The 26,457-nt window shown below is 45.7% G+C and overlaps 1 protein-coding gene across 15 annotated transcripts in view; it reads right to left on the bottom strand.

The window, feature by feature from the left end:
- Inpp4a (inositol polyphosphate-4-phosphatase type I A) overlaps positions 1 to 26,457 on the bottom strand; it is a 128,252-nt gene that overhangs the window by 51,114 nt on the left and 50,681 nt on the right. For all 15 annotated transcript variants that reach the window (XM_028865682.1, XM_028865675.1, XM_037199614.1 and 12 more), the window contains exons 2-4: positions 8,791 to 8,852; positions 7,716 to 7,925; positions 7,220 to 7,264 (exon numbers count right to left, since the gene is read on the bottom strand). In XM_028865682.1, the coding sequence (XP_028721515.1) occupies positions 7,220 to 7,264; positions 7,716 to 7,821 (151 nt within the window). In that variant the 5' untranslated portion in view covers positions 7,822 to 7,925; positions 8,791 to 8,852. The remainder of the gene's footprint in view (positions 1 to 7,219; positions 7,265 to 7,715; positions 7,926 to 8,790; positions 8,853 to 26,457) is intronic.

Here is a 26,457-nt window from a genome sequence, read left to right as displayed (position 1 = left end):
TTTCCAAAAGGAAAAGTCAATACTTATAACCCATATCAAGTGTAAGATTTCTTAAATGTTTCTTTTTAAAACTAAACAGAATTTGGACCATTTCAGTTAGATAAATCTGTCATACTATGACCTCAAAACTACATCCTAAGTCTGAAGCAAGTCTATCACAAAAATGACCCCAGGAAGAATTATCACACCGCACTGACTCCCACATGCTCCCTGATATAAAAATAACTGTGGAAGGGGGAGAAAATGCTCAGTCCTTGAACTTTAATGTGCCATCGATAAGAATTCAACATTTCCTTACTTGAAAGATATTAAGGGGCTAGATATTCAGCTGCTCTTCCAGAGGACCCAGGTTCAATTCTCAGCATCCACATGGTAGTTCACAACTGACTGGAACTCCAGTTCCAAGGAATTCTATGACCTCTCTCATGGGGACCAGGTAGAGTGAGTAAGTGCATGCGTGCGTGCGTGCTCGTGTGTACTCATCTGCTGAGCCGGTTTGGCTGGAGACCACAAACCCCTCCTCCGAGGTCTCCCTCCGGGGCCTCTCCCCACAGCTGGTCTCCACTCCTCTCTTCCACTAGAGTCACCCTGCACCCCCCAGACACCTGTCAGTGTCTTACAGATGCGCATAAAATGCCTTTAAAAACTAAGAAGGGCATTAAAATTTACTAAGTCTTCCAGCTTTTCAAGACAACAAAAGTCCTGGGCTAGAGGTGGTGACAGCTGTACACCTAATGCCACCATGTACACCTACCTACAACAGGGAAAGTGGTAGTTACCATGCGATCTGAGTTTTCATCCCTACTAAACACACACCACCAACTCTAACTCTACACGAATCCTCACAGCCACCATTGGTAAGACCCATGCCAAGAACAAGATGGCAGGAAGACAAGAATGAGACAAAGAAAAACCTGAGAGAATTAGGAAAATAAGGGAGGAGGAGATGCACATTTGTAGATTAGAGAAGACCAATGCCTTGCTGTAACTGTAGCCGAGGCAGTGAATTCTTCATGACCACTGTCCCCTGAAGTACCCACCACAGTCTCAGACATTTGAGCCCTGGGATCCTAGTTGGTGACACTCTCTGGGAGGTTTGGAAACGAGGCTTTCCTGGAGGCAGCGCATCATCAGGGAGGGCGTGCAGAGCGGAAGGTCTCTCCCCGCTAGTAGCTGTTCTCTGTGTTTGAGGTTCACGGTGGGAGCCCTCGGCTTCTGCTCCAGCCAACATGGCGGCAGCTCGCTGCCGTGCCTCCCCTACATCATGGACTTTCCCTCTGGGTCCCAAATAAACTCTTCCTTCTGTAAGTTGCCTTGGTCATAGTGATTATCACAGCAACAGAAAAATAACTAATATACTGCCCAAATCACTTTTGGGCTCTAATTATTCAGTTCCTACCATTAAATTAACCTTGCCGCACCAGTTATCTGTCCCCACCACACACACACACACACACACACACACACACACACACACACACACACACACACACACACATATTCACGTGCCGTCTTACAGTCCCTGCTCACTTAGCTAAAGAGACGCCCTCCCGCTTTCGGAGTCTCAATCCTCTCTACTGTGAATTTCTATCTGGAATCATCCGCCTGCTCCCGAGTAGCATCCCATAGCACTGTTGAGACTGCGAGGCTAGGGGCGGACACATCCTTTCAGTTTTTAAGGTTTGAAAATTCTTACTGCACCTGAGTGATTGAAGGATATTTTCTCTAGGTAGTTATTTTCCCTAAGACCTTTAAATAGATTGTCTCAGGGTTTCTATTTTTTCCTGCTACAAAACCAGAAGCCAGTCTAATTATTGCTATGATGAGCTCTCTGTCTGTCTCTGTCTCTCTCTCTGTCTCTCTGTCGTCTCTCTGTCTCTCTCTCTCTCTCTCTCTCTCTCTGTGTTTGTGTGTGTGTGTGTGTGTGTGTGTGTGTGTGTGTGTGTGTGTGTGTGTTGGCAGTATTTATACTTTCCCTGAGTTTGACTTCCAATAGTTCTACTATCATGCACCAAGAAATCTTCTTTCTTACTTTATTAGCTTGGGAGAAATGCTTAACTCTAAGTTTTAAACCCTTGTTTTCTCTTGAATACAAATAGATTAAGCACTCTCATGGCTTTTGTGGAAATTGTTAGCTTGTTTTTGAGACACGATCTTACTATGTAGCCCTGGATGGCTGGAACTGACTATGGAGACTTAGAAGGCCCCAAACTCACAGAGACTGGCCTCCCTCTGCTTCCCAAGTGCTAGGATTAAAGGTATGTTCACCATGCCCAGTCCATCTTCTGATGTACATTCTCAGGTTTTTTTTTTCCTGCTGAGTAAACTCTGGCTTAAGCCAAATATAGCCAAGCCCTACAAGTGATTTTTTTTTCTTTTCCTTCAGAAAATGGTCAGATAATCTTAAGAATGGGGGCTATGTAAGGTCTCTGGTTTTGTTGAATACATAATCCTAGGTGAGCTGCCTTTTTAAGAATTTGCAATGTTATTTTTCATCTAGAAGCATGTAAGATTTTTCTCTTTTCCTGGGAATTTGGAGGTTTCAGGAGACACTTGCTGGTGGACATACTGGTCTTCAGTCAGCCAATCTACTAGGGAAAGACAGTCTCTGATTTGTTAGCCACCAAAGGTTACAAGGCCAGATTGTGTCTTGTCTCTCACTCAAAAATCTATAATCTATGCCTCTTGATACTTTTTGAATTGGGGTTATTTATGAACTCAGTCTTCAATGGAGTACCTTTGGCTTTTCAGTGTTTTTATGAAGATAATTCATCACCCCAAAGTCCTCACAGAACTGTATAACCATCACAACCGTCTACTTCCTTAATATAGCCACATTTCAAAAGAAAAAAAATCTATACCCACCAGCAACCGCTCATCATCCCTCTTCTCCAGCCCCCAGAAACCACTGATCTCTTCCTGTGCAGCTCTGTCTCCTCTGGACATCGGAATATAGTAGGAGTATGTGGGGTGTGCCCTTTTGTGGCTGTCTTCTTCCACTCACAGCTTTTTGAGCCCCCCTAATGCTACAGCATCTATCAGTACTTTGTTCCTTTCTATTAATGTGTAAGTCCTGAATGAACACACCACATACTATTCCATTGGTGGACGCTTTGATAGTTCTACCTCTTGGTTACTACACACAATGTTGTAAACACTTGTGAACTAGTTTTGTTGAACATATGTCTTCATCTGTTTTGATTTTCTCTGTTGAATATGTAATCCTAGTTTGGCTGCCTTTTTAAGAATTTACAATGCTTCTGAACCTTATCCTTCTTTCTTCTTTTCTTCCTCCTCCTCCCACACCCTCCTCCTCCAGTATTCTTAAGCAGGGACTAACTGTGTAGCTCACAGTTGGTTGCTGCTTTTTAAATTCTGTCCTTGGTTTTCAACAGTTTAGTTAGGATGAATCCAGGTGTAGATCTCTTTGGGGTTTATCTCAGTTCTGACTGAAAAGGACATTTAGCAGGTTTTATCTTGATGAAATTTCAGAACATGGGAAATAGAACTAAGATCTTAAAATCTCCAGCCGGGGCTGGAGAGATGGCTCAGCAGTCAGGAGAGCTCGCTGCTCTAATGAGGCTCTAGCATGACTGCTGGAATTCAGATCCTAGCACCCATGCCTAGCTGCTCTCAAATGCCAGGAACTCCAGCTCCAAGAGATCTGGGCGGGCATACACACACACACACACACACACACACACACACACACACACACACCACCCCACACCACTACTACTACCAATTAAAAAAATAGTCCAGAAGAATGAGAAAGCACGTTTAACTGTCTTTTCACTGGGATTTTCTGGCCATGCAAACTCAGTGGGACCTAAGAGCCGAAGGCAGCGAGTGTTGGCTCCGTGGGGTCTCAGACAGCTTCTCAAACAGCTTCTCTTCCCCCATAGCCATCTCCCGGATGAAGAGTGTGCGTGACCCAAAATGGGGTAACCTGAGGGGGAAATGACACTGTTCCCAAGAAACCGTTCACACTGGGCAGAGGGTAAAGAAATCCCATGTGGCTTTTGATAAGCAGTGTTTGCTTAAGTGTCAGTATGTAGAACGTGACTTTAAGCAAAGAGCGGCAACTGAAGTGACGGAATATAGAAGATGGATGAAGAGACATCCACAACATTTCTCAAGCCAGCAAATCAGAAGCAGTGATGGAGTCCTGCAGTGAGACTTGCCCAGGAGGAAGGACAGCCTAAGAAGCCGGCGGCGGGCGAGGAGGGATTTCAGGAAGTGGATCTCACCTCCACCCCACCCTCACTGCTTCTCAGATGTCAGAAGCAAGACAGCTAAATAGGCAAATATTCTGAACTGTAAAAGAAAAAAATCAAAGAAGCTGGACATTTTTAAACAACAACAGATTGTTGTAAAATCTTTCATTCAGAGAAAACTGTTAGAGAGAACCATCTGCGGGATTTGGGTTTATGGCCTTCCAGTGTTTTGTTTGGTCGTTCATTAGCAGAGTGAGACCTGCAGAGTTGGAGTGAATTGGTGGTAGAAGTGGATTTACTTAGAAATACGTCATGCCAATATTCCTGATAGGCTTTTCTCATGTACCAAAGTCGCTGGCATCCTTTAATGTTAACAGATATGGGCCCTGCCTTATTATTTCAGATGCTACAGAGGACACTGCAGGCCCATGCTGTTTATTTTAACCAGTCTTCTGGTGGCCAGTCTTTGGTCACCTGAAATCATGGTGAAAACCAGTAGTCAGAAGTCACCATAATGGACAGGATATGATTGGAGACCTTCTATAGCCCCATTCTTAAAATAACAATAACTATTTGACCATTTCTGGAAGAAAACAAACAAACAAACTTGTCTTTATTTGACCTAAGCCAGAGTTTACATAGTAGAAAGAAACAGCTTTTTTTCTTTTTTCCTGAAACTGTCCATCAGAAGCCACCAGGCTGAAGCTGGGGCTGGGCTGAAGTCCTGATTGCATCTTTACCATGATGATGGCAGCAGCAACCAAAATCAGTCACTATTTCTTTAAATACTGCAGCTGGAGAGGACAATACTGACACGTGAGGCAAACAAGCAGGTGATCAGAGAAGCTTAGCAGACAATGAACACTTCAAAGAAAAGCTAGGCAGTGAAGGACAGGACCAGGACCAGGCCCTCTGCAAAGCTCCGACATTCATGGAAGCCGCACATGTAGGGGGTTATGCAGATGTCCAAGGACATCTGTATGCTCAGAAAAGAACTGAGGGGATGATGAGTGATCACCTTAGACTACCCACCCTTGGTGGTCAGCAGAAGCAGGAAGTGAACCCTGAAGATGGGGAACAATATGCGCACACACACTTAGCAAAACTCACACCAAAAGTCTTTAGTTATTTGAGCTTTAAAGAGTTTTCTATCCAGCCAGGTGTGAGATCTCTGTGAGTTCCAGGCCATCTAGGGTTACACAGTGACACTCTGTCTCCAATATATATGGTATATCCATTCAAATTGAACTTGACCACTAAGTGACCTAGCAGTCACTCCAGGATCCACACATGACGAGAGGCTACTAATGAGCAGCCAGCAACAGCAGTAACAAGAGTGGGAACAAAAAACCTTGGGGAAAGGGAGAATTTGATTTCCAAAGTTGCTACATCACATTGTTCAAAATGTCTAACCTTCAGCCACAATTTATGAAACATGAAAAAAAAAACCCCACAAGAGAAATACTGCTCATATCTAGATGAATTTAAAAACTAAAAAACAGTCAACAGTACCTGTCTGAGGGGGACACAGATGTTTGACTTACTAAGAAACTAGGTAAAGTCTGAGGAAAAGGTCTCGTTATACAGAGTATCGGTGAAGGAACTGAAACCATAAAACTAGTCATGTAGATAATATTCAAAGTACAATAACGGAAATGAAAAATCATTAAGAGCAGCTCAACTGTGGGCAGACAAAGAAAGAGTCAGCATCTTTGGAGATGTCAGCTACAATTATTTAGTCTGAAGAACAGAAAGAAATAAAAGGAAAAAGAAAAAAAAAACAGTTTCAGAGAGTCCTGGAAGATCACCAAGTTCACCAACACAGGTTTAATCAGAGTTCCGGAAGAGAGGGAAAAGTGGGACAAGGAGAAAGAACGTTTGACAAAATGACAGCCAGGTACTTTCCAGACTTCGTGGAAAACAAGATGCCTTGACAAGTATTTTTAAACTAAACTCATATTCTTCAGTTCTGAAGGATTTCTTGCATTATTTCTAAACTTCTTTTGTTAGTTTTTCTGTTTTCTCTTTTAAATGATGGGCATCCTGGACTGCCCAGCGCTCTCCTGTTTCCTATGTTGCTTGCTGAGACAGTTTCTAGGCTACCTTCCTGGCTTTCCTGGGTTTGTAAATTTCATCTGTTAGGTTTTAAACTTGTTCCTCCGCTGCCTGTTATAAATAGTAGCCCGTCACTGAGCACAGAGAGGCGCTCCCTCCTTTCTAGAAGGTGTATTACAATTTCTTTGGTGTTTTCTTCTACTTCTGCAATACCTGTTTTATCCAAGTTCTGGTTTTGGTTCATGCTGTAGGCCTACCACATGGGGCTGGTAGTCTGACTTCTGTTTTCCTCTAAAGCATTTCTGAGGTATGCATTTCTTACAGCACACACCCATTTGAAGTGTACAGCTCAATGAGTTTTAGAAGTTCCTATGTCCACGTAGCCACTCCCACCGTTGAGAACATTTTCACCCCACCACCACTATAGGTAAAGGGAACCCAAGCCCAAACTCTTGCAAGCTTCTTCCATCCTCTGCCCTGGCCCTCATCTTCACTCTGCCAGGTATACACCTCCACTCAGGTGACACTTCCCCTGTAGAAAGTAACCATCCACTCCCTCCAAAGAGACAAGTGACTCCTGTACCAGATGTGAAACAGTGTGCCCAGCCCTGCGGTCACTGCACTGGAGCTCACTTAGCCTGCTCTGTACACAAATTCAGCACCACACAGCCTTCAAAACACTTCATTAAAGCATGAACATTTACCCCCCAAAAGTACTGGCACCCAAGCATTGACTGCAACTTTATTCATAATAGTCTCCACTAGACACAACTCAAATCTCCATCAGCAGGTGGCTTAGCTACAGGAGGATGGTCAGTTATGAGAAGCAGCCTCTGAGATGCTCTGTCTCCTCAGAAACATCTCAGCAGTGGTGACGGCACTCAGAAGCACTCAGTGGTTCTCAGAGACAGACTAACAGTAACAAAAACCAAGAGAGAGGTACCTACCTAAGCTGAATTCTAAAATGGGCTCGTCTGGGTCTTGGATGTTTCCTGGTAGAAGAGAAATGACAAAGTTACCCAAAACAAACCTTCCCCAGAATTTAGCTTGCATTTGTTCTGCACAAAAATAGAAACAAGAAACACTAACTCCTCTAGCCCATCCCAAAATATTACAGTAGATGATTTCTATACTTTGAAACAGTTTACTTTAGAGATTCTGAAGAAATCTCAGACCCCTTTCCATTTTGCCCACTGGGAGGCAAGCCCAGGGTGCTCACCCAAGCTAGCCAAGGACTGATGATCAGTCTCACAAGACCAGTGCCCAGGGCTCTAGCTGTCCCCCTCTTCTGAGTCCTACTCCAACAAGAAGGCTACCACACCAGGACACCCTCTCCCAATGGCTTAGTCAGCAGCCGTCCCTGGCCCTTCCAACAGTGTTACAGCATGGAGGCCGAGTCCTTCAAGTTCCTAACCAGATGCCTAGTATAGGCTTGAGGCTCACCTGCCAGAGAGAGGCCCACCATGTCGGCTGCCACGTCGATGGTGGAAGCCCGCTGCATCGCACGGGCCCTGGCACCATGGCGAGGGCTGTGCTCTCTTGCTGTCATGATGTCATTGGGGAGGATATGCTTCTTGTTCCTGGGTCACACCTCTCCTGATTCCTCAGGGAAGAGCTGTCTCCAGGCCCTGGATTCCTAAGACGGCCGCAGCCCTGAGACATGGGGGCAAACACAGAAAGGCGTCAGGAGCGTGATGATGGAGAAATTGTGTTCCTATGCCAAGAGAACAGGACCTATGGCAAGAGGCTGAACCCAGTTCTCGTGACATGTGTGGAACTGCGCCGGGATGTCTCTTACTTTCTACTCTCTTCCTCCTCCCCACCCCTCTGGTACTGTGGACCCACAGGATCCCCTTCGACCAAAATAGGCCACATTACATGATGGCCTAACTGTAATCATAAAATAAGGCTTTTATATCTTTCTTGATGCTCTCTAGCATCCTACTGGCAAGTCTCATAGAATCTCTACAATCTTCTATCAACTCCCACAGCACAACCTCTGCTACGACAAAGACTATGTGAAGATCTCTGCTGCCCACAGGCACTGCCCATTTTAGAGGCAGAACATGGGAAGACAAAGCTTGAAGCTCTAGCCTGACTTTCCCTTCCTTCAGCTATCCAAGTTCTGGTGTGTCTTGGTCTCAGAAATTCTCCACAGTGTCAAGCCTACCTTTAACCAAAGGGTAAGGTGCTGGGGATGGAAGAGGCCGAGACAGAATGCCACTGTAGCCGAGTCAGAATGAGGCCGCCCTGGTTCAGCACAGAGCTTCTACTATGCTCTCAGAAGTAGGTTAAACAGCAAGAAGGGAACTTCAGGTCTGTCCAACCCCATGCATTCCAATCCCTGCTGGTTCTAGAAGGAACTAGCCTTCACAAGTTAGGATAACCAACAGAGCTATGAGCCTTGTGAAGAACACCCTCTCAAAGGTGTCCATATGCCCAAACACACAATCTTCTGTCTACATCTACATACTCAAAGACTTGGGCTACTGCTCAGTCAACTCAACACGTGACTTACCAGACATGTTTGCTTTTGGACCACGTGGCATTGCTTCATAGAAGGACATCCAAATCCATCATCTAGGATAGAAAAGTATAACTTGATGAGCACACCAAAGATGAAATCCCTGAGAGTATGACACCCAGAAAGGTGAGACATCAACAGTTATTCTTATCTAACTTTTCACTCAGAAGGATGAGAAAGAAAAATGCACATTTCCTTCCACTCCAAGGGTTATCCCTCAATGGAGTGTGGATCTGCCCTGAAAATCCAAGAGGGAAGTGTGGTTTAGAGAAATGCAGGAAGTTGGGTCCTGGCTTGCCCACTCACAAAGCTCAGACAGACTCCAGGAGCTGCAGTGTGGTTCTGAGGCTCTGCTCTCTGGTGTCTCTCAGAACAGAGAGAGCCAAATACATATTAGTAGGAGAGGCCTCAGTGCACTCTACTGGGCTCCCACATTGCCCCCACTGCATGGTGAGCAGGTACCTTCCTGCAGAATAGAACACTCAGGCCAGACCTGCTATGAGCTGTTATAGCAGGTCTCAGGGCCCAGTTCACAGTCTCCTAAGAGTGAGAGAATCAGAGGACAGTTGGGCAGTGTATTCACGCCTTGGACTGACGCATGTTCTTTGGCAGGCTGGGCTCCTAACTTCCCCACTGGAATACCCAAAGACCTCTGGCCTATGAGCCTCAGCCAACGGGGCTATGGCCTGGCTGGAGAGCCACTCTAGACATTGCTCAAAGGGAGAAGTTACTCACTGGTCTGTTCTCATCAAATGACACACAAATCAAAATATTTGCAAGGCAAATACTGAAACTTAGAAAGCACGAGACTACCTCAATGGCTGGTCTTAACTTGTCACAACCTAGAATCACCTGGGAAGAGAGTCTCAGTTGAGGAATTATCTAGATCAGGTTGGGAGACTGTCCTGATGGCTAATTGACCCAGCCCACTGTGGGCAGTCCCATCTCTGCCACCTCCCACTGGCTGGGCCCTGCCTGAACTGTACAAGACTGAAGAAAGCTAGCTGAGAAAGCAATCCTTGACCATGAACTCATTTGTTTCTCTCTGCTCTTGCCTGCTGGTGTGATGTAGTCAACAGACTGCTTGAGCTCCTGACTTGACTCTCCACACCCCACCCTCTAATGTGATGACCTTTGACCTGTAAACCAAATGAACCTTTTCTTCTCTAAGTTGTCGATGTGTGTTCATAAAAACAGAAATCAAACTAGACCAACTACTAAAATTCTATAATAATTGCTGGCAGGAATAAACAAAAGTCATTAGTGATGTAGGCATAAAGGGGAGGAAACCGTGAAAGAGGAATATGCATGGTAAATATTTGGAAAAACTGTCAAATTCCAGCAAAGTAACACTAAATTTGCCTATTCCACCTAAATTAGTTCTCCAAGAGATGCCCCTCTATTCTTCCAAAATATAGCAGAATATGTGGCTGGGGGCAGGCTGCTGCCCAGGAAGATGTCCCCTCTTGCACTACTGGCCTAGGAAGCAGGAGTGGCTGTGGCCAGGCCTCACTCTAGGGGAAGAAGGAGAGAGACAGAGCTTGGGATAGAGGCTACCCTGGTCCAGATGAGGTCTACACCACATCTGATACTGCTGGAAGGCCTGGAGCCCTTCTATATTGTGGGTAACATTTTAGAGTGATACTATAATTTTAGAATTTATTAAATTTTGTAAACAAAAAAAAATCCTGCCAAGCATCTGAAAGATGGAAAAGACTCATTCACAAAGCTGCTTACTGTAAGTAATGAAGACTAGAAGTAATCTTAGTGCCCAGCTACAATATGTTCTGGAACATCATGAGATACTAAAATTATTCTAATAAATCCAGAAGTCGCACATAATATAAACTGAAGCTATGAGGCCTAGAACAATCATTTAAATAGCTACAATGATAGACAGGCAAAGCCAAGAGCTGGCAAGGATGTAGGGAAATTGGAACCAGTGTTGTGGTGGAGTAGAAACAATGTAACTACTCTAGACAGCTGGCTGTCCCTACCTACCCAAGCTGCATATAGGACTAACTGGTGATCCATACACTGCCCGGATACAATTCAGGGTGCAACTGCTAACAGCAATGCATGTATGGAAGTTTGTGTGTGTGTGTGTGTGTGTGTGCGCGTGCACACAGACACACAGACACACACCCCATGGAGAACATTGAGAGCAGCGACAGTCATTAACAGTGGGATTCTAGAGACAATAGAAATGTTCGTCATCTGTAAAATGGACAGAGCAAAACAGGTGACTCACAGGGAAGGCCAAGCATACAGACCCAACACGGGCAGCCTCTGGACAAGTGCAGGCAGGGGCCAGAGTCTGTGCAGTGATGTCAAAAGGACGGTGTGGTGCAGGCGTGGGTGTCAGCTACAGAGATGGGAGCGACTCCTGGGCTCTGAGGAGGTTCTGTTTCTTGGCCGCGGTGCAGGTTCTGAGTGACAACCCACTGAGCAGTATGTGAGCAGGTTCTGTGCCTCGGTAAGACGTATACTTAATTCTTTGAATGGTGGTAACAGGGACAGCAGAGCAAAGGCTATCAGCTTTGTACCAGCTGCTCTCTGGTTACAACTTACAGAGACCAGTCACAGCCTGTGAAGGCTGTAACAAGATGGCCAGCAGGTAGGAGTGCTTACAGGGAACTGTGTCCCCTGCTCCACACTGCCGCCTTCACGTGTTTAGAAGGCTGCGTTAACTCCTGGCTATGACTTCCCACGCGGGGTGCGCTGTTGTCTCTTGACTGAGTGTACGCTCAGTATCTATCCCATGCCTTGCTTGCTGCCTTTCTCTCTGCCTACAGTGAAGGGGCCAGTGAGCCCTTCCCTCGGGACAGAGAGATGTGTCACCTCACAAAGAGCCCGCCTAAGCCCTGACATCGTGCTCCAGGGCAGCGGACAAGCCACCGTCTCTTACCTGTGTCCTGCCCACTCCACCTGTCCGCCTGACTCTGAGGAAGGTGGTTTGTGTCACATGCACTGTAAGTGCTCTGAAGATCGCAATCCTCCGAAAGGAGGATTTACATCCTAATTTTATACTAGTTCATTGGTCAGAGGGACTTCCAGGTCAAAAGACTTTAGCAGCTACTTCTCATTCTATTTGCAGGCATTTAATTATAATCTACAATTTAAATCATCAAGGCCCAGAACGCAAGGCAATTTGTATAGCTGAACTTGATTTCCCTTCTTGGTCTCATTAATTTCAGACAATTCACCAAGGATTCCTAAATTCCCGATGCCCCCAATGCTGCTCCCAGTTCTATTTGAAGACTGGAGTTCACTAGAGGAGGGAAACGCACTTCAATCCAGGAGGACTAAGAAAGGGGGAGGGGCTTGAGGAGCTGGAAGAAAGAAAGCAACAGCTGATGAGTCTGCCTCCTTCCCCACTCCATAGTGCACAGACCCCTTTGGACAGGCCAGCAAAGGTCCTGGAAGAGAGATCTACACCACAGACATCTGACACCCAGGAGGGCAGGGGCGGTGACAGCAGGTGGACAAGGGACACCTCAGACTCTCAGAGGGAGTGAATGGAATCTGAGAGATGGCAGGCGGCGGCTCGGGAGTTTCTAAAGAGAGTCTTGGGAAACGCCTGCCTTCCCTTCTCCTTGCTGGAAAGAAGGAGCCTCAAGCTGAGAAGAGACTCAGGGGCCCCTTACATCTTAGTGAGCTCTTGGAGGCTGTGGGCTGGAGCTGAAGGAAGGGGAGGCACCAGAACTGTTCTGGTCCATCTTAAGACTAGCACTTTTCCAAACATAGGCTCATAAAAAAGGCTGAACAAAAGGGGATGGGAGTACTGCAGACAGGGTGCATCTTCTCAAAAATCTCATGCATGTGAAAGGTATCTAAAGAAAAAAACCAACCAACCAACCAACCAACAAAAAGCCCAAATATAAGTGAGGCTCTTTTGCCCTGCCCAGCCCTGTTGCTGACCCTACTCTGCAAATGGGCTCCGAGCCTTTACCATGTCACTCTCTCCACACACAAGCAGTGGGAGAGAAAGTATGAAAGACGTGAGTCAGAATGAGTCAGCAGTCCCTGAGGGAGAGCCTACTTTAGAAGATGGAAAAAGAGGACTTTCCTCTTAAAACCCCAAATCCAAGGTAACTAAAATCATAGATCACTATGCCATCACCATTCACTGGCACCAAAAATGACTATGAGTAATAAATAACCAAAGGAGACCAGGATCCTGAAGCCTTGATGGTGACTCTTGAATGAAATTATTTCTTCCTGTCAATTCTCAACTTCCAAATACCACCTTTCAAGGGGACGGCAGTCTGGATAATAGTCCAGCACCAGAGAGACAGTTGTGGGGTGTCAGAAAAACACTTCTCTTGGGAGAGAGGCAAACAACATGTACCCCCTCTCTTACAAGGTCCCAACCAAAGGCTAAGCTGCCAGAGTTCCCTTTGGAAGCAAGAAGTTTATTGGGCTCACTCTCAGAGCATGAGTGAGAGGCTGTGGGCAAGAGCATAGGTGAGCCAGAGCAGCAGCACTAGATAGTCCCAACCCAGCACGGGTGATGGCTTCCCACAGCTACAGACGGAGGGAGGGGCTACCCTCAACTGCCTCTGGCCTAGATACTCTAGAACCTCCAGGAACCCCCACAGCAACCCTCCCGACTCCTCTACACAATCAAGGCAGAAGTGCACTCAAATGTCTAGAAGGGGTGACTGCAATCTCAGCTGAGGGTCCAGTGACCCTCATCAACTCCTCCTCCTATGCAGTGATGGAACAGCCAACTGTACTGTGATGACGGACCTCACAGGAGGAACTACCACCCTCATAAAAATGGCACTGTTTTGTGTAGAGGATCGATTTCTACAATACAAGGTATAAAGCTCTGACTCAGTGCAGCCATGCTACAGAACGGCTCAGCATGGCCAGTGCTTAAAAAGCAGAAAAAGAAAGCTTTAGAAAATCAAGCACAGCAAAGAAAACAGTACTAGCAATGTGCATCTCTTCTCATTCACAGGTACAAACAGCTTCACCCAAAGACATCCACACACACTTGTTCTCATGAAGTCATTCAATTATTTACCTCCTGCTTCCCATTTCTTGTTTTCTGCTAATGACAATAAATAAATAACGATGGTAAATGGCTTAACACCATTTAAGTAACATGCCTCATAAGTGTAATGAATATGATAATATGGAGTGTCTGAACCCAAATACAAATGTATACCCCAAGGCCCTATTCAGAAGGTCAGTAACAAAATTCATGTATTAAAACCCAAGGTCAATGGAATGGTACTACCAGGTGGCCCTTTAGAAGACAGGTCCCAAAGGCTCCATCCTCATAAATAGGACTGGTGCCTTAGAAAGGGGCTGAATGTAATTAACCTTTCACCTTTCTGTATTCCAGTGTGTGGTGGCACAAGAAGGCCCTCACCAGATACCAAGTGCTGGCACCCTGATCTTGGAATTCCGAAGGTAAGAAATAATGTTGTTTATAAATGTCCTAGTCTCAAGTACTTGACTATGCTAACCCATCTATCTGCCTGACTTGCCTCAGAACAGCCTGGCTATTCCTTTAAACAACAGTGCAGAACAGTTATCATGGAGTAAGACTAGTCTTGATTGTTTCAACTTTCTTTCTACATTCCAACCCCTCAAGTTTTCCCATCTCAGTCAATGGCACTCCCCTCCTTCCTCTTCCTCTCAGCATAGAACAGTTCTGTGTGAGCCTTTTCCTCTCTCCCCCTCGTTCAATCCATCACAACTTCAACCTGCTCAGCTCCTGAAGCCCCAGGACTTGGATTCTCACAGCACTCCCAGTCTATCCACAAAAGCACAGTGACTGCTGCACACCTTCTAACAGCTTCCTCTACAAGCACTTCACCTGGTACAGCTTCTGGCCTCGGCACCCTCTCTTCTTCAGGTGACAACAGACCTCCACAGGAAGGCCTTCAGGGACAACTCAGGAACTGCCACCCAGATCCCTGTGTCATCTTCAAGTCATGAAACTTCAGGAGATGTTCCATGGGAAGTAGCTTCAAAATAAGATGCCTCGGGGCAAGTGCTTTAAATCATTCATGCTGAGCTAGTGTTGTGCATGAGCCTGGAATCCCAGCTACTCTGGAAGAAACAGCAGGAGGATGGAGAGTTGAGAACCAGCTGGGTCTATAGAGAGAGTTTGTGGCCAGTTTAGACAACTTAACAAGACCCTATTTCAAAATTAAAAGACATAAAGGGCTAGGGATATAGTCTGAAGTTAAGAGCACTTGGCAGCATGTGCAAGGCTCTGAGTTCAAACCTTGAATGGAAATAACAAAAGGATGTGAGCAACATGGGTGCCAGGCTCCCAATGTGGGTGCTTGCAGTCTGGGTGATGAAAGGTGTGTTAATACTGACTGATATCATGCTGGGGGAGTGCCAGGGGCAAATGTGGTCGGTGCAGAGTCCTCTAACTGCCCCCGCTATAAGCAACTCTTAAACCTCACACTTCAGCCACCTTTTTAAACACCTACATTTTCTTGCTTCTGCGTCTCATGCTATTTGTTTTCTACAAATTGGCAGTTGCTGCAATGAAGAGTTGAGAGCCCACATGAAACAGGTTTTGGGAATACAAAGATGAATCAAGAGGCTTCACCAGGAGCTATGTCACAAGAGATGTAAGAAACAAACAAACAACAACAACAACAAAACCACTTCATGAAAGAAGGGTATAACTTGAGGCCAGAATGGTATTGGACAACATCTTCTGAACCTTCCCCTGTATGAAGGGCTTGTCTGTTCCTTTCCAGGCAGAGCACCCCATCTTTTGGGTGCCAGCACCAGGGATTATGGAGGCTGCTTCCTGGGGTCCAATCAGCAGTGTTCTTTCACACTGTCCATTCATTCCCACTCACTAAGCTCCACTTGTTATTTATTACCACATACGTTTTCCAGTACTCGAAAGATAATGAACACACTGTGTAGAACCTAATGTGCATTGTCAGGACTGCCTCGAGACAATGCCCACCTCTGTGAGTGCTGTTCTCTCTCCCAATGTCAACAACTTTGAAAAGTCTCACTTCTTTCACTATTGTTAGCTCAGCCACTTGAAACTCACACAATTAACTGAAGGGTTCCCTGTGCTTTGGCTGGTAAAACTTTAATGCCACAGAACTTTCCAGATACGCATACAAAAACACCGTGGAAACCATCCAATATTAATTTTTATGAACTCTCCCACACTAGTTGAGACATGCGGTTTCCAGACAGCTAAGAGCCAAAGTGAAAAGGACAACGGCTTCTCTGTGATCCATGATCAATTATCTCTGAGTGGGAGGCCACCAGCCAACGAAAAAGGTAGCACACACCCATCCAAGCATCTTCTCAAGCTGGGTTCCGAGACACTGCTAGCGGCCTGTACAGCATGAACCTGCCTGGTTCCTCTGTGGCCAGCCAGGGGCTCTGAACTCCAGTAGCCAAATGAGTACGGCCGTTCTCTGCCAGATCTTCCCCCTCCTTTTCTTCTTTCAGCAAACCTCAAGCTATCCCTAGCTGTCTTGGTCCTGTCCTGTCTTGGTGATTGCTTCAACCTCTCCCCACCCAGAGCTGACCACTGAAAGATGGTCCAGGGTAGCCTCTATCCCAAGCTCTGTCTCTCTCCTGCTTCCTAAGCCAGCAGTGCAAGAGGGGGCATATTCCTGGGCAGTAGCCTGCCCCCAGTCACATCAGTGTCTCTTGCCTTGTCCCATGCAGCCCATATCACTCACTCTGAAGAGATGCAACAATGAAGGTGTCATGATGAAGGCAGGACGAGGACTCTTGGCCTCTCACCACATTCACTGGGCCCCTTTATCTGCAATTCAGTTGCTGGGGTTTGAGGTGCCCACGCCCAATTATGGTTTGAAAATAGTAAATTCTAAAAATAATTAGTAAGTTTGAAATCATATGCCACTGTGATAAGCATGATAAAATCTCACACTGTCCTACTCTGTCCCACTCATGATATGAATCATCTCCTTGTCTCATCTCCCTGCCACCCAGATATATAATGCTACCTTCTTGTTAGTCAATTAGTAGCCATGTCAATGGTGAGACCCACTGCATGGTATGACAGCATTGTGGTCATGCAATTCTTATCCTACTTAATATAGTAATTGTTTACTACAACACAGCAATTGTTCTGTCTTGTTATTGGCTACTGTTGTTTCTTACTTTGCCTGATTTATAAAAGTTAAATTTTATCACTGATATGTGTGTCTAGGAAAAACCATGGTATATAAGGTTTGGTTATTATTCATAGTTTCAAGTACCCACAGGGGTCTATCATAGTAAGAGTATGTTCCTAAAGATAAGAGAAAACTACTAGTTAACAGACAGAATGCTGCACTGCAGTATGGAGAGCCAATTTGGATGAGCTTAAGCAGAAGGGCACGTCTGTCATAAAGCTAGCAGGCCGACTGAGAACACTGGAGCATGGCTAATGTGGCCCATGGACTCTAGTGCCAGCAGCTCGGATGACTTCCTCAGCTCCCCCTGCTTACTCCAGCCAGTCACCCTCTCTGCAGATGAACGACCTGCATAGCAGGACACAAGGCATGCCCCAACTTTAAACTCCCCAGTGCTGGCCCCCAAGACGCTGGCCGTATGCATTCTCTCCCAGCACTCTCTAGGGAAGGGAAACTCTGGGCTCAGCTAGAGCCAGATGACTCCCGGCTGGAAGGCTGGGGTCAAATGGTAACCCATGGGACTCCTGTAGTGCCCATGAGCTTAGGTTGAGGCAAGTTTTCGCCTGGGTTGGAAGACAGCTAGAGAGACTCGCTTGAATCCACTGTGACTTTTAATAGTCAAGAAGAGTCTCCTTACTATGTGACTTTAATTAAGGCCAAATAACTCTAAGACTCGAGTTTTTGTTTTTATACTGCTCAAAATATATAATATAAAAATTTAAATATATAACACCAACCTAGAATTAAGTATAAGTTATTTTTTGGAGAAAGGTCTTAAACAACTAGCCACTTCGAGATCATCCAGCAGCAAGTGGAGCAAGAAAACAGGAACCAGCAGCTAAGGTTTTCCAAAGGGCAAGCTGCTGAGTGAGCAGGGCAGCCACACAGGCTATGGCTACACCTCCCTCAACTATGAACTGCCAGTCAAAGAATCCCAAACAGCCTGCACCTGAGCATAGTCGTTGTATTTGTTTGTTTTTAGCGTTCATGTAACAATCAGTATGGTCACAGAACAAAACAAAACTGAGTTGCTATATAAAAATGCAGCCCTGAAAATGCTGGTCACCTCCCTCCTCCACACTCTTCTACTTCAGCGGAGCTCTAAGCTGTAGCCACTGGAAGTGACAAACTTAAGATGTCGCCTATGACTCCTTCCTGGTGTGAAGAGTGGTCATGACTCCTCTCTCTGTCTGTTTATAGCCTTACGCTGCTCCAGGATTAATGAGTACTCCCTGCCGATGCACGTAAACGACCAAAGGAATGGGTTACACAGCTGGACACCAAGACGTGCCTGTGGCCCCTTCTGGTGCTCCTCTAGTCTCCAGAGAGACACAGGTTCTCTAGAAATCTCTTCAGGTGGAAATCCTCACCAGGAAGGAAGTGCAGGTGTAGACGACAGGGAAAGACAGCTTGCAAACGCCTTCCCTGGCCCATGACCCCTTGGCTGCAGAGAGGGGTGTGGTGCTTTGTTTCTGTTTTGCTATGTTGGGGATGGAACCTAGGAACCACTCTGCCTCTGAACTACATCCCTAATCCAGGGTTGTGATCCCTGAGTGACAGGAGATGGGAGGGAGCCCTCCTCAAGGCCATGGCTAGAAGAGGGAAGCCAGAACCTAAGCACAGGCCTTCCTAACCCAGTGCTCCTTCTCAAACGCAAAACTGAGCACTGAGCTCACGAACTCAAGCTGCAACCACACTCTAACAAAGACACGTCTTCACTTCTAGTGGTCCTCATTTTTAGTACATTCACATACGTCATTTTCATCTTATACTGTTTACTGGAATAGTATTTTCTTCTATCCCCTCTAGACCAATATTTCAGATTCAAAACATCAAAACAGATTGGACCTCCTTGTCCCCACCCATCATCTTGACAAGCTCTGACCAGATCTATAGTTTTCACATCAGGGTACAGATATGTTGTGGAATAGAGTGTTTGTTTAACTCTCTATCTCTATATGAGATATGCTGCATTTGTTTATGTTGCAGAATAATTGCTTAACTATTTAAAGAAATGCTGCATTTGTTTGACTATGTAAAGATGTGTTGCTGTTTTATCTTGCCTGCCTAAAACACCTGATAATAATAAAAAAAACTGAAAGGCCAATAGCTACACAGAGAAGGGATATGCAGGGCTGGCAGGCAGACAGAAAACAGGGGCCAGCTAGCCTGCAGCCAGCCCGTCGAGGGACAGAGAGAGAGACACGGAGGAAGCAGGAAAGCAGGATGGACAGTACATAGATAAGGTAAACAAGCCTCGGGGCAGCACATAGATTAATAGAAATGGGTTAATTTAAGTTAAAAAACAAGCTAGCTAGAAACAAGCCTAAACTAAGCCCTAGCATTCATAATTAATAATAGGTCTCTGTGTTATGATTTGGGGGCTGGCAATCCAAGAAAGCCTGCAACATAGATTATCAAGAAGAAATGGTTTCAAGAAAAAGTAAAAATGGAGGCAGGAGACTGAGAGAATGCATCTGTACATTTATGCTTGATTTCCTGTCAATGTGGGTGGTTTTCTTTTTTCTTTTTGTTTTTTTGTTTTTTTTTTCTGGGACACTGAGACAAAGCATCCTAATATAGCCCAGGTTGGTCCTAAACATGGGATCCTCCTGCCTCAGTCTCCCAAGTACTGAGATTATATGCATGCCCTACTACCACACCCAGCTTGTCAATTTTTTATTAAAAATATTTCAAGGTGTACTTCTCAAAAGAACAAAAGTGAATTAACAGGATAAACAGACACACCTAGTCAACAATCCCAACAAACCGGACAAAAAGGCCCTGTGTTTCTCAGGGTGGAGACAGCACTGACCTAAGTATTCCGTGGAAGTGGCTGGCATGTGTCAGGAGGAGCTCGAGTGGGTGATGGCCCTCCACCTAACTCCAGGCTGGGTGCCTGTGCTGACAGGCTCGCTCTATGCACAGGGCCCCTTTGTTCTTTCTGTTCGGGCCTTTGCAATTTCCTTCCCTTTACTGTTTCCAACTGGTTTTATTCATTCGCTGGAGAACATCTTGGTCTGGAAAGTGGAGAATCTGCCAAAGCATCTTAAGGAAAGTCACTTTGCTGTGTTTCAGACAGTGCCACACACGCCACAGTTCCAACACAAAGCATGTGTCCTGCCTCCTTCCAACCCCCTCATGTTTATGAAGGGAAGCCCCACAGGGAAAGGGCTTACCACTGGAACAGCGGCTGGCCCCTGTGGGGAAGCCCTGGCCTCGGTCAAGTTCAGCTCACTAGTGAGACACCACCCCAGGGTCGTCAAACACAAAAGCAAAGCGCACTCTTGACAGCAGCAGGGGTGGGGGATGCAAGCTCAACGTCATTCCAGATGTTTCTGAATGGGAAGCTTCAGGGCTTATTTATACTAGATCTCTGAAACCATGATGCCAGGCTTTGTTAGTGCAATACTTTCACATCCAGGCAACTTTCAAAACTCCAGACTAACAGAACTCCAGGAAAACAAATACCCACTTAGGTGGGTTCAAACTCAATGCAAGTTCTAGCATCTGTCCAACGCATTACACCAGACAGACCCACAGGCAGCCCAGCCCAACCCGTTCTCTCCTCCACACACGTGGCAGGATACTGCATGAGCCTAAAGGGGCACCTGCACATTCACCCTAAATATATTCACTCTTTCTAGGCTACCACAAAAGGGCCAAACTAGTAATTCCAAAGTTCCTTGCATTTTAGATGCTGTGCTGGCTATGTTTACACCAATTTGACACACACCAGAGTCATTTAGAAAGAGAGAACCTCAACTGAGAAAACTCCCCATCAGATTGGCCTGTGGGCAAGTCTGCAGTGCATTTTCACAACTGATGATTGATGTGGGAGGGTCCAGCTCACTGTGGGTGCCAATCCTGGCTGGTAGGTCCCAGGTGCTTTAAGAAAGCAGGCTGAGCCGGGCGGTGGTGGTGCACGCCTTTAATCCCAGCACTTGGGAGGCAGAGACAGGCGGATCTCAGTGAGTTCAAGGCCAGCCTGGTCTACAGAGCGAGATCCAGGACAGGCACCAAAACAACACAGAGAAAGCTTGTCTCGAAAAAGAAACAAAAAAGGAAGGAAGGAAGGAAGGAGGGAGGGAGGGAGAGAGGGAGGGAAGGAAGGAAGGGAAAGAACGAAAGCAGGCTGAGCAAGCCACAGTGCAGTATTCCTCCATGGCCTCTGCCTCAACTCCTGCCTTCAGGCTCATGCACTGCTCGAGTTCCTGCCCAGACTTCCTTCCCTCAGTGATGAACTATTACCCAGAAGTATAAGATGAAATAAATCCTTTCTTCTAAAGCTGATTTTGGTCAATGGTGTATTATCACAGCAAGAGAAACCCTAACTAAGACAGGTGTGGAGATTTGGTAAGACTTGTTCATTTTTAAACTCTTGAAATTTATTTGAGATTTTTTTTTATATGTATGGGTGGACACCTACATGTATGTATGTGCACCACATGCATGCAGTGCCTGAGGAGGCCAGAAGAAGGTGTCAGTTTTCCTGGACCTGAAGTTATAGCTGTTAACCATCATATGAGTGCTGAGTCAAACCTGTGTTGTCTTAAAGGGCAGTCAATGCTCTTAACCACTGAGCCATTTCTCCATCCCAAAATCTTTAAAATTTTAGCGTGTGTGTGTGTGTGTGTGTGTGTGTGTGTGTGTGTGTGTGTGTGTGTAAGGCCAGCTTTGAGAATCTGCAGTTGATTCTTTCTTTCTACCATATGGAAACTAGGGATTGAACTCAGGTCATCAAGCTTGGCAGCAAGTACCTTTCCCTGATGAACCATCGTGCCAGCCCCAGGTTTATTTTTATAATCACTAGGAAAACTTATTTTCTAATTCACAAGTGTCAAAGCTGGTTTCATGAGGAAACATGACATTTCCTGAGTAGCAAGAGAATTCCATAAAGGGCTCTAAATGCGAAGCAACAACCACGGATCAATGAAGTGCCAGGAAGACAAAGTTATTTTTGAAACAAGGCAGCAAGCCAGGAGACCAGGGATGGTCTGCCCAAGGCCTTCAAATGGGCAACGCCATCCAATTTCTAGATTCCTCTGCAACAAATCGAAACTGAGGAGAGATGTGTTGGCCTCCTAAGTAGCTTGGAGCTATAAAGGGAGCCACATAGCTTACATGTGTTAATGTACATAGATCTCTAGCAAAGTGCCATGTTATTTACTTGCTTCTGCTATAATAATGGAACACTGAGTAATTCACTACTGTATAGGACACTTGGCAGACACTGACAGGACTTCTTTTCATGTTCTCATTAAAGGGAGAGTGAGGGGGATGGGGATGGCAAGCAGGAGATGGAGGCAGTGGTCTGGATTTTTATATAGGACATCTCTGGAGAGTTGGTCTAGAGCTTCAGCTAATCAGTTGTTAATATTGTTCTGTGTTTGGTGAACTGGGGCCTGTGATAGTTAATATGGTTGGATTTGGGATCACCAACGTGACACAACTCTGGGTATGTCTTTGTGGGTGTTGCTAGAGAGATTTAACTAAGGCAAGAAGACTCACACTCAATGTGGGTGGTACCATCTCATGGCCAAGGGTCCTAGACTGAATGAAGCCAAGTGATTACCAGCATGCCCCTCTCTCTGTTTCCTGACCGTCCCAGATGTGATGAGATGAAGGCCAGCCACATGTTCCTGCCGCCATACCTTCTGACCACAGTGGACTACATCCATTTGAAACAAGAGCTCAGGTAAGTCCCCCTTCCCTTAAATGTTGTTGGTTACTTTATCACAAGAACAGCAGCTAGTACAAGGCCCTTCCCAAGGTCCATCCAAGGCAGCAGGCGACAGCTGCTATTGCAAAGCTAACAGTGAAAGAAATGATGGAAACCCAAGAAGAAAAGAAACCATTATAAACACAGCTTTGGAGCCATGACTCAGGTCGATGGACTTCTTTGAGGAAACTTGTAGGGCTGACCTTCCAATGCTGATGCTGACCAATCTCAAGTAGGTGGGGAGAGGTAGCAGCTGGCCCTTGTCACTCTCATGCTCAACAGTAACATCTTCCCCACAAGTGACAATTCTTTTTACACTATTGAAGATCATATCGACGAAAGAGGGTCCAGAAGGCAGAGGACAGACAGTGGTTCTGGTGGGCTCTGTGGTGGTCTTTCTGTTCTCCCCTAGTCCACCTGGCTCAGCTGCCTGGAATACACTCTACATCCACAGGAATTCAAAATCTGGAACCACAGCTATACATTTATTTAACACACTCCACACCAGGTACATATGGAGGATGGATGACTGAGTCAATAATGTAAGAAAGGAGTAAGTCATTTCAGTGAGTCCTAGAGACAGCGAATTCTGTGTTATGAGGGAAATGAGGAAGAAGCCTGAACCTTGTGAAAATGATGCTGCAGTGTGGAGTGGATAGAGGTGACTTTTAAACAGATGGGCATATTAGGGAGAGGCGCTAATGAAGGAACAGCCAAGTCCAGCATTCTAAGGGACAGAGAAGGCAGGGCTGGGAAGCCAGAAAGGGGTCAGCTCAGGAATGAGGAATCTCTTAGAATCTCAATCCTTTAAACAAATCTGCAGTCCTGGCATTCTTAGACCTCTCTCCCCAGATGTCTTCACAGATGTCCACTGGGTGTGCATTTTGCTTCTAAGAGCCCAGTCCTCTCTAAATCCTAGCCATGGGGACAGAAGATAGTTCTAGGGTGGTAGTCAACACCTGTCCTCTTCCAGGCTGCCTGCGGTCTCCGGATCAGAGACTATTTCACCTGCTGAAGGCCTGCGCATCCTGCTATACTGCCAGTGTTCTACCAGGGAGTCAGGCTCAGGCTAGCTGGTGAGAGGGGAGGCTGGAAGGGCTCGGAGGATACACCTGCTATATGCTGGTTCCCAAGTTTTCATTTACTTCCAGCTGGACATGGAACATAGTTGTTAAAAGTAAATCTTGATGGTATATTTCCTCCGATCCCTTTACCACCCAATTGCTATCCATTTTTGAAACCTAGAGGCAAACACAGATATTTTAACTTTAATTAGCTTTCACTGTCACTGCCTTTGGTGATGACAAATTTCCATTACTTTGTGAGAGCTTTTCTTCTCTTTGCGCTGGCTCCATTTCAGAACTCAGCTGCAGATTGCGGAGAAAGAGATGATGGTGTGATACCTCCTGATGCCTTTCTTCTTACTGGCCAGTTGGCAGTCCTTTTGGAAACAAATGCATAACCAGCCTGGGCTCTTTCTCGAACAAGCCACATGGTTGAGGGCTCCACTGCCAGATGCGGCCCTCCTCTCCAGACCTCACCTCCTTTCCCCAGCACAGTGCGCTGCACGAGTGGAGGTGGCCCAAAGGACAGCAGCCACGTCTGCTGGGTTTTGTCCCTAGTCGACAACAAAGATGCCCACAGCGACACACACACACACACACACACACACACACACATCAATTCCTGTTTCTGTGAGGACTCAACATTCAGAGAAAAGAGGTGTCTTGCCCCAGTCATTCTGTGTACAATCAGCAAGGCTAAGGCAGAGGGACTCTGATGTCCCTGCCGTCATCTCACCCGGGTGATATGGATGCCACTGTACTTCCTGAATTGCAGACACTCAGGGAAATCACTTCCATGACCTTGAACTATGTTTCTTCAATTTTTTTGAGATTATAATTACATCCTTTCTCCTTCCCTTTCCTCTCCCCAAACTCTCCCATGTAACCCTCACCTTGTTCTTTTCCTTTATTACTCTCTCTCTCTCTCTCTCTCTCTCTCTCTCTCTCTCTCTCTCTCACACACACACACACACACACACACACACACACACACACACACACAACCTGCTCAGTTTGTAAAATGTTATTTCTATGCATATGTTTCCAGGGCTGACCATTTGTGTTATTTATTATTTGAGCTGTGTGACCCTGAGTGGCCTTGAACTCACATATATACAAACCCGTCTCTGCCTTCTCAGTGCTGTATTTAAAGGCATGCCCAACTATGCCTGGTTCTTCTTTATTTTTAAACTTACACTTACTACATGAAATATTATGAACTAAATATTTAAGTATATGAACACACAGATTTAACTACTCACATATGCAGCCATACTACCAGGAGCAGTGACTTCTCTCCTTGGCCAAGCTTAGATCCTGCACCTTCTCCTACACCCTATGTGGACTTCCTTTTAAAATCCAGTTTTATTGAAGGGTGCTGCTAAGTGAGTTTAGAAACAGCTGGCCACCATCCATATCTGATCAGAGTCCTTAACTATCCCATCCCTCTCCACCCAGGGTACATCTGGTCATTCCATACCTGCCTATCCTCAGCAAGAACCCTTTCAGGTTAGTTTAGTCAGAATCCCTGACCACTTGTCTTAGTTAGGGTTTCTACTGCTGTGAAGAGACACCATGACCATGGCAACTCTTACAAAGAAAACATTTAATTGGGGCTGGCTTACAGGTTCAGAGGTTTAGTCATGGTGGGGAGCATAGTGGCATGGACGTGTGCAGGCAGACATGGTGCTGGAGAAGGAGCCGAGAGTTCTACATCTGGATCAGCAGGCAGCAGGAAGAGAAAGTGAGCCACTAAGCCTGGCTTGAGCCTCTAAAACCTCAAAGCCGACCCCCAATGACACACTTCCTCTGATAAGACCACACCTACTCCAACAAGGCCACACCTCCTAATGGTGCCACTCACCATGAGGTTATGGGGTCATTTTAATTCAAACTACCACACTTCTGGTGTCCCTTCTTGGTAACTTTTCATCCCCACTTTGTTCTCTATCTATAAATCCCCATTTGTTCATACTTGTCCAAACAGAGTCTCATTCTTTCCTCTGCCCCAAAGACCCTTTCTCAGTGGTCCCTGAACCTATTGAGAAGGCCCTAAGTCAAGTCTTCCTTGCCATGCCTCCACAAATGTCCGTGAATGCCCTTTCCTAACAGCAGGTGTGCCTCTTAGAAGACACTGGCCTTGCAGCAGTCACACGGAGTACAGCTTGCTCTCTTTCTCCCAAACAACTGTTGTGCTACGGAAAAGTTTGACCCTGAAGCCATGTCCATGGCCCACAGTGGAGAAGATATTCCCTTCTTGAATGTTTACAGAATCTCAGATAAAAAAAAAAATATGTGGGGACTGAAAGATGACTCAGAGTTAAAAGCACTTTTTTTGAGAGAGAGAGAGAGAGAGAGAGAGAGAGAGAGAGAGAGAGAGACTTGAGTTTAGTTCCCAGCAACTAACTACATGGTAGCTCCAGGATCAGGATATCTGACCTCTACAGGTACCAGGCATGTATATGATACACACACACACACACACACACACACACACACACACACACACACACAGAGTCATACACATAAAATTTAAAAACAGAAAAATATAAAGTATGTGTGAGAATTTCTGTGAGAGCTATACAAATCACATGTCATTAATTTACACTGAATGATCCTAGGGCTGAATAAGGGTCAAACCAGACCATTTCTTTGGTTATGATAAAAGATAAGATAGATATAAAACTTTAGAGTCACAAATAGGCTAGCTAGGATATTTTCT

The sequence above is a fragment of the Peromyscus leucopus genome, chromosome 16_21 (assembly GCF_004664715.2).
Source record: "Peromyscus leucopus breed LL Stock chromosome 16_21, UCI_PerLeu_2.1, whole genome shotgun sequence".
Taxonomy (NCBI): domain Eukaryota; kingdom Metazoa; phylum Chordata; class Mammalia; order Rodentia; family Cricetidae; genus Peromyscus; species Peromyscus leucopus.
This window is presented reverse-complemented; position numbering and strand designations above follow the sequence as displayed.